The 21,834-nt window shown below is 39.4% G+C and overlaps 1 protein-coding gene across 6 annotated transcripts in view; it reads right to left on the bottom strand.

Moving 5' to 3' along the window:
• ADGRV1 (adhesion G protein-coupled receptor V1) overlaps positions 1–21,834 on the bottom strand; it is a 598,696-nt gene that overhangs the window by 331,978 nt on the left and 244,884 nt on the right. For all 6 annotated transcript variants that reach the window (XM_055297968.2, XM_063612214.1, XM_063612213.1 and 3 more), the window contains 5 exons: positions 20,476–20,650; positions 18,200–18,335; positions 14,598–15,703; positions 4,049–4,166; positions 3,003–3,174 (listed from right to left, as the gene is read on the bottom strand). In XM_055297968.2, coding sequence (XP_055153943.1) covers positions 3,003–3,174; positions 4,049–4,166; positions 14,598–15,703; positions 18,200–18,335; positions 20,476–20,650 — 1,707 coding nt within the window. The remainder of the gene's footprint in view (positions 1–3,002; positions 3,175–4,048; positions 4,167–14,597; positions 15,704–18,199; positions 18,336–20,475; positions 20,651–21,834) is intronic.

Raw genomic sequence — 21,834 nt, 5'->3', positions numbered from 1 at the left:
TTCTTCACCTGCCTCACAGCCCTATTATTAATCCTGTTAAACCTGGGAGGCTCAGGAAGGCTAAGCAACCTGTCCAATGTCACCCAGCTAATTGGTAGAAGAGTTAATATTTGAACCAAAGTCTTCCATTATCCCTAACTCTTATACTTCCATTAACCCTAACTCTTATACTGACTCCAGTGACTCCAAGAATAAGTTCAGGGTAACTGACGTCTTTCCTTTGACAAAAAATGAAGAAGATGGTGCTTAGGTCAAAAGTCTAGCAATAATTGGGTGGCTCTACTAGGACCTCCAAATAATTTCTCAAAGCCCACTACAGAAGAATATTGTCACAGAACATGTGTTGTGTGTATCATTAGGTTTCAGTTTATCTGACATAAAAACAATTTGAACTGGATGAGTAATAAGTTCCCTTCTACTCATAAAATGTAAAATGTTAAAATGTATATCAAAAGTTCATAGTACTTTTTGAAAAACACTTTTTCATTTTCATGAGAAAATAATCATCTTTCATCTTCTCTCTTTTTAAATTTCCTCTTAATGAAACTAGAATGTATATTAACCTTGCTTGTACCTTGCCTTTTAACAGGTGAAAAGATAATGAGGGAAAAAATGTCTTGAAGATTAGCTGCTTCTCAGAATGTAGAAGAAAACTCTATGATTTGAATATCATATGTGAAAGAGAAAGAAGAGGTGTGATTAATTTTTTTCTCTTACCTAACTGAAACTATTTGATGATGGGCTCAGTAGCATTTCTCTAGTTAGGAAAACAAATATATACAGTTAGCATCCCATGCATTGCGTACAACATTCTCTTACCCTTAATTATATATTCTTCTGCAAGGAGGGCAAGCTCAGAGGAAGCAGTCTTCCCTAACCCCATCTATATTTAACTTTCCTATTTCTCTTTATTCAGCTTGCCCAAGCCCACTCCTGATGGCTCTTCTCCTCTCTCTTCTTAGAATTACAAGGTTAACATCTACTGTACGAGACAGATGTTTAAAGTCTAGTGAGATCGTATCAGTATTCTAATTCACCAAAAATCTTATTTGAGATAAAATGCATAATATAATTTTTAGTAATTCATGCATGCAAAACATATTTATGGAGAATGTAAAACCGTATTCTAATTTTTGAACAGCTAACAGTCTTATAGTCTATATAAACTATGCATAAGTTGTAACACTGCATATAACTGATAACTTCCATAAGAAAAGTACAGATAATGTTTCATAAATTTAGAGAATCAACTCCAACTAGAGGTTTCATGGGAGGCATCATGGAGAAAGTGGTATTTTGATTAAGAGAAAGCTATAGTTAAGAAACATGGAGGCTGGGCACAGTGACTCATGCCTATAATCCCAGTATTTTGGGAGGTCAAGGTGGGTGGACTGCTTGAGGCTAGAAGTTCGAGATTAGCCAGGCCAACAGGGTGAAACCCCTTCTGTACTAAAAATACAAAAATTAGCCGGGCATGGTGGTGTGCACCTATAATCCCAGCTACTCAGGAGGCTGAGGCACGAGAATCACTTGAACTCAGGAGGTGGAGGTTGCAGTGAGCTGAGATTGCAGCACTGCACTGCAGCCTGGGCGACAGAGCAAGACTCCGTCTCAAAAAAGAAAAAAAAAAGAAATATGGGGTTGAGAGGGTTGATGGAAGCATAAAAATATTTGGAAGAAATGCATGAAGAAGGGTTTAAATGTTTTCAAGTAGAATACAGTAAGTCTTCACTTAACCATGACAGGTTCTTGGAAACAGTAACTTTAAATGAAAGGACATACTGTGTGTATTAGGAACTCAACTGTTGCTTATATCAATTAGTCTATGGTAAAATTGGTTTCATTGTACAGCACATTGTTTCACATAAAGTTGCAGTTTCCAAGAGCCTACTGAGGACCTGAAGCGAGGACATACTATACGAGCAAATGTCTTGATATTTGATCAAGTATTGAGTACTTAAATGTTGAAATTTCAGTTCCTCATTGTCAGTGTTACAGAAAGTTTTAGTAGCTGATGATAACTCAGCTCAAGAAAAGCAAAAAAAAAAAATGATGTGATATGTTAAACTACGAAGAAAAGAGTGAGGATTCAAGGCCTTAAGGAAAATATATTTTCTAGTGCTACCACCACCAAGGTGGCCACAACAGCAACACATTTGCCTGCATCAACTTTCCTATATAGCTCTAGTACATACATGTAGATCTCTAAAATCCTTTCTGATCAAAGAAATCAAGTCCTTTGACATTAGTTAATTGGCTGTCTTACATTAGGGAAAAAATCAAGGCAGCTCTAGAATACTTGTTATTGCTATAAAGCAAGTATGCTTCCAGATATTTTAAAAGTAATATTGAAAAGACAAAAGACCAGCTTAATAAGACTATCAGTGGCCATGCCATGACTATTTGAATACCAAAAAGAAAATCACTTACTAAGTAATAAAAATTATTTGAATTTGCATTTATAGTGATACTGAAAGAAGAAATGTTATCATTATATAAGAAGATAGCATGCAAGATAAATGTGATTCTAACAGTATATACTTAATATTTTATTAATTTTCATGTGTAGAAGAGTTAGCATATCAAGACATATCTTTTATTAAGCATGTGTTCATTTATTAAGCAATGATAAACACCTTTTTCTTTGTATGTAAGTAGGAAGGGGTTAACAAAAAGAATTGTGAATAAGACATTTGTTTCTATAAAAGGAAAGAATTGTACCAAGAATACAAATAAAAGAAGAAGTTAAACCTACATGGTTGTTATTTTAGAATGGCAAGAAACAATAAAATAGAAAAATGACAAGTTTATTTACAAAATTCCATAATGTAATCAAGTCTGTCTAAAGTCTGTTGTCGGCAAAGAGATTTAGACATTATGGCTAAGAAAAACACAAAGAATCTCCATATCAACATGTGTAAGTTTCAATAGTGGTTTTAAAATGATTAATTCTAAAGAAATATAATTAGAAGTTGACACTAGTGTGTCTCTTCATTTCTTACCTTCTCTGGTTTGAGTTCAATGCTGATAAAGCATTTTGTTTGACCCGTTGTACAGGTTGTGGTCCCTGACACAGACTGAAGTTCCTCCATCAGGTTTACCCCATCCTTTTGGAGCATGACGACTGTTTTGTTAAGTGTGACTCGCCAAAAGACCTTGACATCTTCAAAGGCCCTGTGAGCAAGAAACCCACACAATGCCTTAACAGAGGGTGTCATCCCCATGTCTAATAGAGTTTATTATCACTGTGCCAAATGGTACCTCTTCATCCAAAGTATAGCACTTACTTTACCACTGATGATGCTGAAAATGACCAGTTTTCCTCACTACAGATAAGAGAATTAAGCCTCAGGGCTTATGTGGTTTTCTTTGACTACACTCCATTCAATAATGAATAAGTATCCTGATACTCTGTGTAAGGAATGTAAAAACAAATAATATTTTTCTATTATGTCCAAAAAATGTGAAAATGAGAATTATAGGGAGTTCCTAAAAGCAAGTAAATGTTCCTCATTTCTCTTTTAAAAAGAATTTTTCTAAAGAAACAACACTTCCACTCATAATGGTTGTTATTGCAAAACAGGGCAAAGGGAGACCTACATTCTCACAGATTATTTAGGCCCAAAATGGAACATGTAATATATACACATGGGCATGTGTGCCTACAAAGCACATGTATGTGATGAGCATCCAAAGATGCTACTATACAGTTTTAAGTTGCAAACAAAGTTTTGGTACTCCAAGTTTTCCTCACAGGAAAATGGTATGTATGTAGAGTGGGCAGATAATAGGCAATATGATGAAGCGATGGCCTACCTATCTGATATTTGTATGGTACTTCATGAAGTATAAAACACTCAAGGTAACCCTAAGTTATGATCATAAACAAAGTATCATGATCACATTAAGAAATAGAGCGTCTGAAAACGTGCCAAATTCTACACTACTTCCTTCTATCTTACCCTGCCTCTACCATTGTATGAATTGAAATTAGATTTGTACAGACACACAGAATGTTATGTCTTCCGTATACTATATATACACATACCTGTTTGGCTGTCTTGTGACAATAAGGTGCAATCTTCTCATATCAGCTCCTTCCCTGAGTTCTAGTCCACTCTGGGACTCCTCACTGAATCCTATGATGCCATTGTGAAGATCACTCCCTGAAAAAAAGAATGGAGGGCTATAATATATTCAAGAATTATTTAAAAGACCTCCCATGCTCCACTAATCTTGCCAGCTCAGATGGTTTAACAGTGAGAAATTCACAGGTGGTGAGGGGAGCTAGAGTTGTTAAAAGATCTTTATTAAAAATAAACTAAACTGTGATAACATCAAGGTGGCTGTTTGGGAATACAAGAAAAGAAATAAAACATCAAATCCCACTCTTTCCCCGACACACACATATTCATTTTCCTATTAAGATCCTACTTTACATTTGACAGTACTTGAAATTTTAGATATTTATCTGTTTTAAGGATATATATCCCCCAAAGAATGTAAGCCCTTCTAGAGCAACAACTTTTATTCACTACTGTATCCCCAGCTCCAAGAACAGAACTGAGCATATGGCAAGTGTTGAATAAATACTTGTCAAATAAATGAACTCTGTTCAATAGATTTACCTTCACATAAGAGGTTTGACTAAAAGACCATCTATGCTATTCATGAAGCTATTTGTCCCAGAACAAAACAGAAATATTAAGGAACTCCTGAGCATCTCTGGGTATCAGAAACTTTCCTAAGCAACACTTGAGGTTACGGGTACCATTATACTAAAAAAAAAAAAGTTTAAACTGGAACAAAACTAGGGTTCATACTACACAGAAATCATCATTTCAAATCCTAGGCAGCAACTAAGCCAGCTTCTCAGACTAGAGAAATACCAGTGCATAGTTCTGACTGCTTTCTATTCTCCATGGCCCAGTTTTGCATTGATCCTAGAAGCAATGATCCTAAAGCAATCAGCCTCAAAAACCATGTGTATTAGTTCATTTTTATGCTGCTATAAAGATGCTACCTGAGACTAGGTAATTTATAAACAAAAGAGGTTTAATTGATTCACAGTTTTGCATGTCTGGGGAGGCCTCAGCAAACTTACAATCACGGTGGAAGGGGAAGCAAAGCACGTCATATATGGTGGCAGGAGATAAGAGAGCAAAGGAAGTGCTACTTTTAAACCATCACATCTCCTGAGAACTCACTCACTATCACAAGAACAGCATGGGGGAAACTGCCCCCATGATCCAAACATCTCCCACCAGATCCCACCCTTGACACATGGGGATTTGAGGGATTACAATTGGAGATGAGAACTGAGTGGGGACACAGAGCCAAACCATATTATCATGTGTACCCATCACCCTGAAACCTGATTCCTGGCATTCTAAGGAGACAGAACTTCTGAAATTAGGGAGTAGGTTGGGTTAAGGAAACAGAAAACCACTGAACTGTCCTGATAGGGAAGAACTAGTAGTCATCAGCCCCCAGACCATTTCCCTGGTCTTAAAGTAAATGTGGAGCCCCTTTATTAGGGACATGCAAGTGATGGGCTACATTTGTCCTAGGGTCTCATGTGTGTTTTGTTTCAGACTGCCAATCCTCATCCTCACCAATTAATCACTACAATCACTTCATAGCCTGGTATCAGAATCTGACATTGACTTTTTATCTTTGGCAGCAATTGTTTTCTTGTCACCTCAAGTGAGGATTTGGGCTCTTCAAGTAGATTACAAGACTATCAAAGCAGAATCCTCATTTCCTTTTCCAAGGCAATAGCAACTAGCATGATTCTAATGAAAATAACACTTCCCTTGTCACATTTACAATAACAAATTTGATTTCAAATTTCTAGTAAAATGATTCCAGACTTGTAATGTGCCAATGATCAAAATCAAAACTAAATAAACTATTTTTTCCCTGACTTACTCAGAAAGTTTGTTCTAAAATCTAAACGTGAAAAGATTATAAAGGTAGGTGGATGCAGCAAAATTAATTATCCAGTTAAGTGAGAAATATTATTAAGAAAAAAATGTCAGGTTGGGTGGAGCCAAGATGGCCGAATAGGAACAGCTCCGGTCTACAGCTCCCAGCCTGAGCGACACAGAAGACGGGTGATTTCTGCATTTCTGTTTGAGGTAAAGGTTTCATCTCACTAGGCAGTGCCAAACAGTGGGTGCAGGACAGTCGGTGAAGCGCACTGTGTACCAGCCGAAGCAGGGCGAGGCATTGCCTCACTCGGGAAGCACAAGGGGTCAGGGAGTTCCCTTTCCTAGTCAAAGAAAGGGGTAACAGACGGCACCTGGAATATCGGGTCAGTCCCACCCTAATACTGTGCTTTTCCAACGGGCCTGGAAAACGGCACACTAGAAGATTGTGTCCCGCACCTGGCTCGGAGGGTCCTATGCCCACGGCGTCTCGCTGATTGCTAGCACAGCAGTCTGAGATCAAACTGCAAGGCGGCAGCGAGGCTGGGGGAGGGGCGCCCGCCATTGCCCAGGCTTGCTTAGGTAAACAAAGCAGCCAGGAAGCTGGAACTGGATGGAGCCCACCACAGCTCAAGGAGGCCTGCCTGCCTCTGTAGGCTCCACCTCTGGGGGCAGGGCACAGACAAACAAAAATTCAGCAGAAACCTCCACAGACTTAAATGTCCCTGTCTGACTGACAGCTTTGAAGAGAGTAGTGGTTCTCCCAGCACGCAGCTGGAGATCTGAGAACGGACAGACTGCCTCCTAAAGTGGGTCCCTCACCCCTGAGCAGCCTAACTGGGAGGCACCCCCCCAGTAGGGACAGACTGACACCTCACTCGGCCGGGTAGTCCTCTGAGACAAAACTTCCAGAGGAACTATCAGACAGCTGAATTTGTGGTCTCACGAAAATCCGCTGTTCTGCAGCCACCGCTGCTGACACCCAGCCAAACAGGGTCTGGAGTGGACCTCTAGTAAGCTCCAACAGACCTGCAGCTGAGGGTCCTGTCTGGTAGAAGGAAAACTAACAAACAGAAAGGACATCCACACCAAAAACCCATCTGTACATCACCATCATCAAAGACCAAAAGTAGATAAAACCACAAAGATGGGGAAAAAACAGAGCAGAAAAACTGGAAACTCTAAAAAGCAGAGCACCTCTCCTCCTCCAAAGGAATGGAGTTCCTCACCAGCAACGGAACAAAGCTGGATGGAGGATGACTTTGACGAGTTGAGAGAAGAAGGCTTCAGACGATCAAACTACTCTGAGCTACGGGAGGAAATTCAAAACAATAGCAAAGAAGTTAAAAACTTTGAAAAAAAATTAGAAGAATGGATAACTAGAATAACCAATGGAGAGAAGGGCTTAAAGGAGCTGATGGAGCCGAAAGCCAAGTTTCGAGAACTACGCGAAGATTGCAGAAGCCTCCGTAGCAGATGCGATCAACTGGAAGAAAGGGTATCGCTGATGAAAGATGAAATGAATGAAATGAAGCGAGAAGGGAAGTTTAGAGAAAAAAGAATAAAAAGAAATGAACAAAGCCTCCAAGAAATTTGGGACTATGTGAAAAGACCAAACCTACGTCTGATTGGTGTACCTGAAAATGACGGGGAGAATGGAACCAAGTTGGAAAACACTCTGCAAGATATTATCCAGGAGAACTTTCCCAATCTAGCAAGGCAGGCCAACATTCAGATTCAGGAAATACAGAGAACGCCACAAAGATACTCCTCGAGAAGAGCAACTCCAAGACACATAATTGTCACATTCACCAAAGTTGAAATGAAGGAAAAAATGTTAAGGGCAGCCAGAGAGAAAGGTCAGGTTACCCACAAAGGGAAGCCCATCAGACTAACAGCTGATCTCTTGGCAGAAACTCTACAAGCCAGAAGAGAGTGGGGGCCGATATTCAACATTCTTAAAGAAAAGAATTTTCAACCCAGAATTTCATATCCAGCCAAACTAAGCTTCATAAGTGAAGGAGAAATAAAATACTTTACAGACAAGCAAATGCTGAGTGATTTTGCCACCACCAGGCCTGCCCTAAAAGAGCTCCTGAAGGAAGCACTAAACATGGAAAGGAACAACCAGTACCAGCCACTGCAAAAACATGCCAAATTGTAAAGACCATCGAGGCTAGGAAGAAACTGCATCAACTAACGAGCAAAATAACCAACTAACGTCATAATGACAGGATCAGATTCACACATAACAATATTAACGTTAAATGTAAATGGGCTAACTGCTCCAATTAAAAGACACAGACTGGCAAACTGGATAAGGAGTCAGGACCCATCAGTGTGCTGTATTCAGGAAACCCATCTTATGTGCAGGGACACACATAGACTCAAAATAAAGGGATGGAGGAAGATCTATCAAGCAAATGGAAAACAAAAAAAGGCAGGGGTTGCAATCCTACTCTCTGATAAAATAGACTTTAAACCAACAAAGATCAAAAGAGACAAAGAAGGCCATTACATAATGGTAAAGGGATCAATTCAACAAGAAGAGCTAACTATCCTAAATATATATGCACCCAACACAGGAGCACCCAGATTCATAAAGAAAGTCCTGAGTGACCTACAAAGGGACTTAACTCCCACACAATAATAATGGGAGATTTTAACACCCCACTGTCAACATTAGACAGATCAAAGAGACAGAAAGTTAACAAGGATATCCAGGAATTGAACTCAGCTCTGCACAAAGTGGACCTAATAGACATCTACAGAACTCTCCACCCCAGATCAACAGAATATACATTTTTTTCAGCACCACACCACACCTATTCCAAAATTGACCACATAGTTGGTAGTAAAGCTCTCCTCAGTAAATGTAAAAGAACAGAAATTATAACAAACTGTCTCTCAGACCACAGTGCAATCAAACTAGAACTCAGGATTAAGAAACTCACTCAAAACCGCTCAACTACATGGAAACTGAACAACCTGCTCCTGAATGACTATTGGGTACATAATGAAATGAAGGCAGAAATAAAGATGTTCTTTGAAACCAACGAGAACAAAGACACAACATACCAGAATCTCTGGGACACGTTCAAAGCAGTGTGTAGAGGGAAATTTATAGCACTAAATGCCCACAAGAGAAAGCAGGAAAGATCCAAAATTGACACTCTAACATCACAATTAAAAGAACTAGAAAAGCAAGAGCAAACACATTCAAAAGCTAGCAGAAGGCTAGAAATAACTAAAATCAGAGCAGAACTGAAGGAAATAGAGACACAAAAAACCCTTCAAAAAATTAATGAATCCAGGAGCTGGTTTTTTGAAAAGATCAACAAAATTGATAGACCGCTAGCAAGACTAATAAAGAAGAAAAGAGAGAAGAATCAAATAGATGCAATAAAAAATGAAAAAGGGGATATTACCACCGATCCCACAGAAATACAATCTACCATCAGAGAATACTACAAACACCTCTATGCAAATAAACTAGAAAATCTAGAAGAAATGGATAAATTCCTCGACAAATACACCCTCCCAAGACTAAACCAGGAAGAAGTTGAATCTCTGAATAGACCAATAACAGGTTCTGAAATTGTGGCAATAATCAATAGCTTACCAACCAAAAAGAGTCCAGGACCTGATGGATTCACAGCCGAATTCTACCAGAGGTACAAGGAGGAACTGGTACCATTCCTTCTGAAACTATTCCAATCGATAGAAAAAGAGGGAATCCTCCCTAACACATTTTATGAAGCCAGCATCGTCCTGATACCAAAGCCTGGCAGAGACATAACCAAAAAAGAGAATTTCAGACCAATATCCTTGATGAACATTGATGCAAAAATCCTCAATAAAATACTGGCAAAACGAATCCAGCAGCACCTCAAAAAGCTTATCCACCATAATCAAGTGGGCTTCATCCCTGGGATGCAAGGCTGGTTCAACATACGCAAATCAATAAATGTAATCCAGCATATAAACAGAACCAAAGACAAAAACCACATGATTATCTCAATAGATGCAGAAAAGGCCTTTGACAAAATTCAACAACCCTTCATGCTAAAAACTCTCAATAAATTAGGTACTGATGGGACGTATCTCAAAAACATAAGAGCTATCTATGACAAACCCACAGCCAATATCATACTGAATGGGCAAAAACTGGAAGCATTCCCTTTGAAAACTGGCACAAGACAGGGATGCCCTCTCTCACCGCTCCTATTCAATATAGTGCTGGAAGTTCTGGCCAGAGCAATCAGGCAGGAGAAGGAAATAAAGGGTATTCAATTAGGAAAAGAGGAAGTCAAATTGTCCCTGTTTGCAGATGACATGATTGTATATCTAGAAAACCCCATTGTCTCAGCCCAAAATCTCCTTAAGCTGATTAGCAACTTCAGCAAAGTCTCAGGATACAAAATCAATGTACAAAAATCACAAGCATTCTTGTACACCAATCACAGACAAACAGAGAGCCAAATCATGAGTGAACTCCCATTCACAATTGCTTCAAAGAGAATAAAATACCTAGGAATCCAACTTACAAGGGATGTGAAGGACCTCTTCAAGGAGAACTACAAACCACTGCTCAATGAAATAAAAGAGGATACAAACAAATGGAAGAACATTCCATGCTCATGGGTTGGAAGAGTCAATATCGTGAAAATGACCATACTGCCCAAGGTAATTTATAGATTCAATGCCATCCCCATCAAGCTACCAATGACTTTCTTCACAGAATTGGAAAAAACTACTTTAAAGTTCATAAGGAACCAAAAAAGAGCCCGCATCGCCAAGTCAATCCTAAGCCAAAAGAACAAAGCTGGAGGCATCACGCTACCTGACTTCAAACTATACTACAAGGCTACAGTAACCAAAACAGCACGGTACTGGTACCACAACAGAGACATAGATCAATGGAACAGAACAGAGCCCTCAGAAATGATGCCGCATATCTACAACTATCTGATCTTTGACAAACCTGACAAAAACAAGCAATGGGGAAAGGATTCCCTATTTAATAAATGGTGCTGGGAAAACTGGCTAGCCATATGTAGAAAGCTGAAACTGGATCCCTTCCTTACACCTTATACAAAAATTAATTCAAGATGGATTAAAGACTTAAATGTTAGACCTAAAACCATTAAAATCCTACAAGAAAACCTAGGCAATACCATTCAGGACATAGGCGTGGGCAAGGACTTCATGTCTAAAACACCAAAAGCAATGGCAACAAAAGCCAAAATTGACAAATGGGATCTAATTAAAGAGCTTCTGCACAGCAAAAGAAACTACCATCAGAGTGAACAGGCAACCTACAGAATGGGAGAAAATTTTTGCAATCTACTCATCTGACAAAGGGCTAATATCCAGAATCTACAATGAACTCAAACAAATTTACAAGAAAAAAACAACTCCATCAAAAAGTGGGCAAAGGACATGAACAGACACTTCTCAAAAGAAGACATTTATGCAGCCAAAAAACACATGAAGAAATGCTCATCATCACTGGCCATCAGAGAAATGCAAATCAAAACCACAGTGAGATACCATCTCACACCAGTTAGAATGGCCATCATTAAAAAATCAGGAAACAACAGGTGCTGGAGAGGATGTGGAGAAATAGGAACACTTTTACACTGTTGGTGGGACTGTAAACTAGTTCAACCATTGTGGAAGTCAGTGTGGCGATTCCTCAGGGATCTAGAACTAGAAATACCATTTGACCCAGCCATCCCATTACTGGGTATATACCCAAAGGACTATAAATCATGCTGCTATAAAGACACATGCACACGTATGTTTATTGCGGCACTATTCACAATAGCAAAGAGTTGGAACCAACCCAAATGTCCAACAACGATAGACTGGATTAAGAAAATGTGGCACATATATACCATGGAATACTATGCAGCCATAGAAAATGATGAGTTCACGTCCTTTGTAGGGACATGGATGAAACTGGAAAACATCATTCTCAGTAAACTATCGCAAGGACAAAAAACCAAACACCGCATGTTCTCACTCATAGGTGGGAATTGAACAATGAGAACTCATGGACACAGGAAGGGGAACATCACACTCCGGGGACTGTTGTGGGGTTGGGGGAGGTGGGAGGGACAGCATTAGGAGATATACCTAATGTTAAATGACGAGTTAATGGGTGCAGGAAATCAACATGGCACATGGATACATATGTAACAAAACTGCACATTGTGCACATGTACCCTAAAACCTAAAGTATAATAATAATAAAAAAGACTATGTTAAGAAGATGAAAAAAAAAAATGTCAAGTAGGGAAAAGATGAGGGCAACATTTGCAGGTAAAGGAACTTAAGGTATTATGACCATGTGAATGTGCCTGTTGGTGTAGTCAGGCCAATTACATCATATGATGTTAGCGGTAGCTATGGTAGGGTATCAGTCATTTGCCACAGGTGTGTGATGAGTGTGTCTTATGTAGGGAAAGTAAACATTACAGAATCTCACAGAGCTCAGGTGAGTTACCATTTGCCTGTTGAGTTAAAACTAAGCTCAGAGCTGATGAAGGGATAGACACTGGTAGGCTATATTGTCTGATAGAACAGGAAAGCACTTCCATTCCAGTTGGTACCTAACTTCTGTCCTGAGCCCTCAAAGAGCCCTCTGCCACTTCCCTAACCAGGACCACAAGACCTCCCCATGATCCAGTAATTAATGGAGTATGGCTTAGAACAGCAAAGAACCTCCAGAAACCATTTTAATGGGCCTGGCCGGTGCCAAACTAATTGTTAAGTTTTTTTACTATCAGCCCTGGTCACATTCAAATAACTGTAATAAAATATCTGTGTCATAGAATGAGAAGGAGGATGCTGACTACCAAATTAATTTTTTTCTTTTTTTTTTTTTTTTAGACGGAGTCTCACTCTGTCATCCAGGCTGGAGTGCAGTGGCGTGATCTTGGCTCACTGCAAGCTCTGCCTCCCGGGTTCCCACCGTTCTCCTGCCTCAGCCTCCCGAGTAGCTAGGACTACAGGTGCCCGCCACCACGCCCAGCTAATTTTTTGTATTTTTTTAGTAGAGACGGGGTTTCACCGTGTTAGTCAGGATGGTCTTGATCTCCTGACCTAGTGATCCACCCACCTCAGCCTCCCAAAGTGTTAGGATTACAGGCGTGAGCCACCACGCCCAGCTACCAAATTAATTTTAATAGAAATATATAGATGGCATTAAGCCAATTTGAATCAAAATCAGTAAATAACTTGTAGAATAGAATAAGAATTTATAATACACTTCATAAACTGTAGAAACCGAAATAAATCATACTAATCGATGTAAATTTGTAGGTTAACATACATGAGATAATGCTGAGCATATGAAAGGAAGTTAAAAGACTGCAAAATTATGACTGAATTAAAACTGAGTGGCTAAAATAAAATACGAACTCCAGGAAGCATCAAATCTCAAAAGTGTGTTCTGAGGTCTATTGCAGAGAATGGTGAATATAGTTAATATAGAGTACTGTACATTTCCAAGTTTCTAAGATAGTAAATTTGAAATATTCTCACTATAAAAAATGTTAAGTACTTGAGGTAATATACATGTTAACTAGCTTGATTAAATTATTCTACACTGTATTTATAAATCATAACATCATTCCTTGTACCCTCTAAATATGTATAAGTTGTCACTTTACAATAAAACATAAAAATGAAAAAAGAAAAGAATCATGAGATAGCCTGTCACTACTCTAATTCCTATAAGGTATTGACATGCTGATGTATTTCATTTAAAGAAATACAGTATGATTTCAGGCCGGGTGTAGTGGCTCACGCCTGTAATCCCAGCACTTTGGGAGGCTGAGGTGGGTGGGTCACAAGGTCAGGAGTTCAAGACCAGCTGGCCAACATGATGAAACCCTGTCTCTACTAAAAATACAAAAAAATTAGCCGGGCATGGTGGCAGGTGCCTGTAATCCCAGCTACTCGGGACGCTGAGTCAGAGAATTGCTTGAACCCAGGAGGCAGAGGTTGCAGTGAGCCGCGATCATGCCATTGCATTCCAGCCTGGGCAACACAGCAAGACTGCATCTCAAAAAATAAAACACAGTATGATTTCAGAGGTAAACGGCAAACTGTCATGAAAAGATTGACAAGATACATGAGAAACAAAAAAAAATTGAAATTTTAAGCTATTGTAACATATATACACAACAGTATGATGGCTATATCAACTACATTGGGTCAAAAGCAAAACAAAAAGCAACAGTTTAAATCTTTCTGGTAACAGAAAAAAAAAAAGAATTTCCTGCCAATGAGATCTTTGACTTTAGGATGGATTACTGAAAGTAGCTGGTAAATTTAGAATGAAGTTTCAAAACAGGATAGGCAATCATGTGTTTGGATGATTAAACGTTCTTTATATTGTGAGAGTATAGATTTATAGATTGTATTACTGACTCTGATCTCAGTGACATTTATAGTACATTAAATTATAGGGCCCTCAGAACAGCACATCATGAGTTCATGTCGTGGATCTATGCTACAGAAAAACAACACTTTAATGCATTCCTATGAATAACTTCAGTACTTCATCTTCTTTCATTAAATTTAAGCTAGATTCATCTTAATACAAATTATGTACCACAAAGGTACATTTTTATCTCCATCATTTCAAAGATATACCTGTAATAATAACCATGGCAAAAGCTGCAAATCCAGTGTCATCCTTCCCCTCCACAATCTGTGCTCCCCCTTGAGGGTTTGTGAGAAACACGTAGAAGAATTCCTGCCCCTCAGGCTCATCATCATCCAAAATTTGAACTGATACTTTACGTTCTCTTTCTCCATCTAGGAATATAAGGGTAAGAGTTTGTTCTTCAAAGTCTTCTTCTTCAACTGCCCATGTTAGGTTGGAAATCCCATAGATACCATGAAAGGGCAATGCATTTGGTTCCATCTGAGCCCGTCTTTCACCAAAAGTTTTAACTGTTATGCTGACATTGCCAGTAAACCCACCAGTTCTTCGGATAAGAACCTCTGCAGTGTTGAATGTGCCATTCTTCATCCCTTCTTCAACATAAACAATGGATGGCCCAAGGCTGAATGTTCCATGAATGGAAACATTGGCAGTTATAGTGGCCACATCAGGCTTTTCAGACACAGCAGGTGTGCCATGAAGGGTGACAAGTTTCTCAGGAATGGCAGATACATCAGTTGCCTCAGTAACAATGGCAACCACGTTGGTTGGCTGCAGAATGGTAGTCGTCTTGCTTGTGCTGAGGTATGTGGTGGATTCAGTTTCTACAGGAATGAGAGTTGTGTCAACTGCTACAGCCACAGTTGTCATGGGGAAGAAAATATCCATTCCTGCCAGGTCATCATTATCCAATATTGTAATCACTGCAACACTGAAATCTAGATTCAGGCGTGGGCTCCAATTAACATCAAACTTTTGTAATCCCCTAATTTCTACTGAAGTAAGGTTAATGTAAAAAAATTCTTCTATCTCAGAAAGCTGATCATTAATAACGGTTATTTCAAAATCAACCTCAGTTTGGAATTTTTGAAAAAACAGTTCCCCATTCTGAACAGGCTCAAAATCTTCCAGTGGCTTGGCACTTCCTGCAGTGGTCTGATAAGAAACTTTAATAAGATCGCTATGGAACCCAAATAGTCTTTGTACATGTAATCTGATCATCTGTGTATCTTCCGACACTATGATATTTCTTGAGCTAGTGGAAAATTGGAAGATGCCCATTGGTTCAATTTCAGCAACGATGAAACCTGATCTGGGAAAAAAATTAAATCATGAAGAAATTGATTTTAAAAAAATAGGAATACGACTGCAGAGATTCATCATTCACATATTTAAAATGCTACTCATGGGGGCAGCAACTTAACGATGACGTGCCATTTCAAATTCCATCAAACCCTATTTATTGATAAATAAGGGCACAAGAAATGTAAGAACAGGAGCTGCAAAAGCAGGGACAGGAACTAACAAATCTGAGCTAAATGAAAAGCTTATAGGTCTCTGGTCTATTTCTCCATCATCCCAGAGCAGCTGTCTGAGGGATCTGAAAATCAGGCTCTCCCTTAGGATCAGTACAAGGGGAACAATATTACTACAATATTCTGGACCTCTGCCAGCTTTCTTATCTACCAAATAGAAATAGTTACTGGCACTAGCAGCAAAATCCTTGCTTTCTTCAGCTGCCAGTAATGGAACTAACCTCTCATGCAAATGTGGCTAAAACTTTATGTATGAATTAGGATAGACACCCATGATAGAATAATTTATCCTTAGTTTTTTTCCTATAGATTTTTGTTGTGAGTTAATAGCTATTATCAGAGGTTACAACTGCTGGCCTCTCAGCCTAATTCTGTCTACAGGTATATTTTCTTTTGCTAACAAGTTTTTGGTTTTAAGATACATTTAAATGCCTTTAGGGAGGATTCTTCAGGTCCCATCACTCTCTCTTGTCAAGCAGCTAGCACTCAGTACATAAAACAGTTGTTAATACCTCACACATAGGCCATTCAGCCTGGGCTGAAATCATGGCCCCAACATGTATTAACTGTGTGCTTCTGGGTTTATCGCATAATCTATCTATGACTTTCGTCATCTATAAAATGAGACAAATAATATAATCTACTTCATAAGGTTGCTGGGGAGAGTAAAGAGAGAGAGACAGTGTGTATGTGTGTGTGTGTGTGTGTGTGTGTGTGTGTGATTTATGCCTGGCCTAGAGTAAGCACTGTAAGATTTATGCCTGGCCGCGGTGGCTCACGCTTGTAATCCCAGTACTTTGGCAGGCCGAAGTGGGCGGATCACGAGGTCAGGAGATCAAGACCATCCTGGCTAACACAGTGAAACCCCAGCTCTACTAAAAACACAAAAAATTAGTAGGGTGTAGTGGCGGGTGCCTGTCATCCCAGCTACTCGGGAGGCTGAGGCAGGAGAATGGTGTGAACCCGGGAGGCGGAGCTTGCAGTGAGCCTAGATAGCGCCACTGCAGTCCGGCCTGGGCGAAAGAGTGAGTCTCCTTCTCAAAAAAAAAAAAAAAAGATTTATGCCTGGCCTAGGGTAAGCCTTATAATACTACTTCTTGTTGTTGTTTTTGAGACGGAGTCTCACTCACCCTGTTGCCCAGGCTGGAGCACTGTGGCGCAATCTCAGTTCATTGCAACCTCTGCCTCCCGGGCTCAAGCAATTCTCCTGCCTCAGCCTCCCAAGTAGCTGGGACTACAGGCACGCGCCATCACACCTGGCTGATGTTTTGTATTCTAAGTAGAGATGGGGTTTTGCCATGTTGGCCAGTCTTGTCTTGAATTTCTAACCTCAGGTGATCTGCCTGCTGTGGCTTCCCAAAGTGCTGGGATTACAGGCGTAAGCCACCACGCCTGGCCAAGCACTATAATACTGTTAATAGCTATTGTTGCTGTTAAAGCATTTGAATTTGTAACCCTAAAATACGTTCTCTGGATGAACATTTTAAAAATGGCATATGTATAATCTAAAGTCATATTTTATTTCCCCAATGGAGATCCCCCACACATAAACATGTACACAAACATACTTGAATACACTCTAGTTTTCATACCCCCAAGTTTTCTTTATTTTCCAAGTAAACTGAAGAACAGAAAGATCAAGTAACTGTCTCAAAGTTACACAGCGAGTAAGTGGCAGAGCCAGGACTAAATCCCTAAGTCTGAATAGCAGGTCTGCCCTCTGCTGCTCTGGTCGAGTCTATCCCAGAAATAAGGAAAGTAAATTGCTTTTGGCAGGTACGTATTTATCTGCAAATATACTGTATTTTCAGAAAGAGTCATTATAGATACATAGTAAAATTCAATAAAATTAAATTAAAGTCAAAGGGCCACTGGTCCAGACAAGTAATATTATCACCCTACTGTGATGTCTTATTCTTACTTAATGTTATTCTTACTCTTAATCACTTCGGGCAATCAGGTATTTTCAGCTTCTCAGAAGATAGCTCCCTTTAACAAGAGGAGAACTGCCATCATGCCTCTTAGTGGAGATGGTACCCCAGCCCCCATTCTCAAGGTGAGGCATGAGGAACTCTCTTTAGGGCAAGCGGTGGGTTGTGGGGCTCCTGAGAGCCGCCTCCCTCTCCGGCATGCACGCCATGTGATGCTCTACACTAAAACTATGTTTGTGTTTGCTTCAAGGAGAATAATCCTTGTGCCTTTTTCTGTTTTGATGGATGAATTCCAGATTATTCCTCAGAGAATTTCTTGGGTGAGAATGAGGTTGGTCTTACCGGAGTTGAGCTCCGCCAGGAGCGCTGCTCTGCACTCCTGATAGGTGAAGAACAAAGGCCTCTGGCCGACCAGGGCTGGGAAACGTCCACAGGAAAACTCCTTTCCTTTGTTCACCGTGGGAAAATGAAAGGCTCCCTGAAAGAAAACATGAAAAGCAAAGTAGGGTATTATTTCTTATTTTAAATTGGGATTTTACTTTTAAAACTGTAGTAATGTATTTTCTTTTCCAAAATTCTATTATAGTTCACAAAAGGTAAAACATTTTTAAAAAGGGGTCGGGGAGAGGTAAACTTACAGGAGATCACACAAATCTTGCTTTTGGTCCCTGTTTACTTTTCTCCTTTACATCTTTTTCTTTCCCGGCTCAATGACAAAATCCAGTAATGAAAAGAGACTGGTGTTAGGCAAGCTTTAATATAGACTTAGTGTCAGGCTTTGGTTTAAATTCTGGCCCCAGCATATTTTTAGGATACATATTGAAGTAGATTGGGGTGAAATATCATAATCTATGTATTTTACTTTAAAATGCTTCAGAAAAAATGTCACAAATATGGCAGACTGTAACAACTATTAAATCCAGTCAAGGCCAGGCGCAGTGGCTCACGCCTGTAATCCCAACACTTTGGGAGGCCGAGGAGAGCAGATCTTGAGGTCAGGAGTTTGAGACCAGCCTGGCCAACATGGTGAAACCCCATCTGTACAAAAAATACAAAAATTAGCCAGGCATGGTGGCGCGAGCCTATAATCCCAGCTACTCAGGAGGCTGAGGCAGGAGAATACCTTGAGCCCGGGAGGTGGAGGTTGCAGTGAGCTGAGATGGCACCACTGCATTCCAGCATGGGTGACAGAGCCAGATTCTGTCTCAAAAAAAAAAATTAAAAATAAAATAAATAAATAAATCTAGTCAGTGAGTTTATGGGTGTTCACTGTACTTTTCATTGTGTTTGAAAATCTATTACAAAGGCTCAAAAAACTAAATGAACCTGTTTGAAGATACAGATCTATTATTTGGGAACTCCTGTTATTTTAGTTGCATCAAGTTAACATAAACTCACAAAAGCGTTTGAAGATTAATGTGATATGTAAGCACAAAGCTGCATATACACTCATAATAAGCAATATTTCTACACATAAATCTTTTCATCTGTACCAAGTGGTTACTAACATAAAAAATGTTTACAAACACCCTAGATTATATGAAGCTATGCGTATCACCCAAAGTGACAGAGGGGTAAGGAAGTAAAAGATAAGAGTTTCTGCAGGAAAAAAAGGGCTAGAAAATAAACAGGAAAAAATAATTAAATATCTTTAACTTAGGGGACATGCCAAAAGGAAAACAAGAGGAGCCAATGCCTGAGACATCACATCGGGGCACCTATGCAGTGGCTAAAGAAACCCCAGTATCCAAGGCAGTTACCACACTATGGTGTCTCTCAATCACGCAGCTAATTTCTCTCTTTCTGTTTTCTGGGATTCCTGTTAGGATGGAAGCTGGCATGAAAATGTTGTCATTTTCACTGGCCTAGCCCTCACCCCCCATCTTCTATAGGACCTTAGCTTTCATTCCTTCTTATCTCTCAGTGATGCCAAGATCTTGGGAAAATGAAAATCATTCCCTCCTCTCTGAGAGACTGAGGATCTCAGTCCTCCGCAGGATTCATTAGGTTTCTTACTGAGCTTAAATGGCATTTGCCTGGTGACCAACAAGAGTCTGTGAATCAAGGAGGGAGATCCTCAGATTCAGAGCCCACTGGAGGGTTCTTTATAAACTCTCATTATCTAAATTTGCAATGAGCTTGCTATAACACGGTAGAGGTCAAACCATCTAACATTTGCATCTCACTAACTCTCAAAGAGCTAATGGTATACTTTAAAATATAAAGTATCTAAAGTAACAGCTGCCCTACTGCCAGAAATAGTCAGGTGAACATGGAAATGCATACAAGAGCTGTATGTATTTTTATTTTTCTTATTACTGTAGTTGCCAAATTAGATTCTTAGAACTACTTTCAACAAACTCCTATTGTATAGACAGAGTAGTTTGCTTAGTGACCCCACTCTTTTCAGGTAAGGCATGAAGTTGTTAATTTGACTGAAAAAAGCTTCTTTCCTTTTCTCACCAAGCAGCCTGTACTAGTCTGATCACTTAAATATGGGCGCATTGTATTCGAAAACTATGTTTAGCGTCCAGAATAAGGATAACCCAAGACAATTAGTGGCCAATGATATCCTTCCAATATTCTACAGGACTCATCTTAGAAAAACTACAACTCACCCAGTGTTGGGGTCATGTTGCCAACAACAATGAACTCAGGAATTTCTAACCCAGGAGCGTATCCAGTGGTCCAGGCAACTGAGAGAGCGCCATATGTGCCTCTCCTAGAAATCATAACGTGGCTTGTGCCAGCAGTGATGTTCATGAGTTGAAAAGCAGTAGATTCAAATCCGACCTGAGGGAAAATCATGCTTAGAGTATTTTATTTCTCTCTAAACCTTCCTGTTTTCTGAGGAATGGGTTAAATGTAAACTTTCCCTTGGTTTATACAATATATATCCTTGTCTCATATTGAATTAAAGAGAAGTGCTTAAGAAATACATCTCAGATTTTAAAATTTATTTTACTTTATTATTTAGGTTATAGTTGATAGCTTTCTCTTTTTTAATCAAAATGTTATCTTTTGAATGAACAACATCCAAAAAAAGATAAGCGTAATTATGGTTAAATGAAAGCAAAATATGTTAAATGGCATTTAATATGACTTGCTCATGGGTCTTTCCAGAACCTCATTTGTAGAACTAAAATTTGACTTCTAAGATATAATAGTATATTTTTTCATTTATAAAGTAAGCACCACGAACTAGACCTTCTATTAGGGTTCTTTTCAGCTCTGACGTAATTGTATATCTTTTTTTGAAGACCAGAAAACTTCAAAGTTTTTTTTTAATACCCATCTTTATCACAAGCATCAAGTAGATTTTGTTTTATGAGCAACGTTCCCAGGGTATGTGATTTATAGATGAAATAAGTTCTGAGCAATGAGTAAGAATAAAAGCAGATTCCTGGCTTCACATTTTGATTTGAACAATTCAGTTTACCTCTTTTGGTCTCAATAGCTATAAATTTGGGATATCATTTAATCAAGAGTTATATATTAAAACTCATTCTCCCCTTCTTAAATTGAAATGAAGAATAATAGAAAAACATGAGACGGTTCCACATGATAACTTCTGGAGCCACAGAGGAAAAGAAACAATAACTACTTTAATTTGACCCCAGCCTAGATTCTCTGTTACAGTGAGGCTTCTCTTTTTCTTCTTCTTTTTTTTTTTTTTTTGAGACAGAACGTTGCTCTGTCACCCAGGCTGGAGTGCAGTGGCATGATCTCGGCTTGCTCCAACCTCTGCCTCCCAGGTTCAAGTGATTCTCATGCCTCAGCCTCCCCAATAGCTGGGACTACAGGCATATGCCACCACATGCAGCTAATTTTGTATTTTTAGTAGAGACGAGGTTTTATCTTGTTGGCCAGGCTAGTCTCAAACTCCTGACCTCAGGGGATTCACCCACCTGGGCCTCCCAAATTGCTGGGATTAAAAGCATGAGCCACCATGCTCAGCCCAGTGAGGCTTCTGCTTA

Source organism: Symphalangus syndactylus, chromosome 11 (assembly GCF_028878055.3).
Source record: "Symphalangus syndactylus isolate Jambi chromosome 11, NHGRI_mSymSyn1-v2.1_pri, whole genome shotgun sequence".
Taxonomy (NCBI): domain Eukaryota; kingdom Metazoa; phylum Chordata; class Mammalia; order Primates; family Hylobatidae; genus Symphalangus; species Symphalangus syndactylus.
The sequence above is the reverse complement of the archived record's forward strand: the minus strand, read 5'-3'. Positions and strand labels throughout refer to the sequence as shown.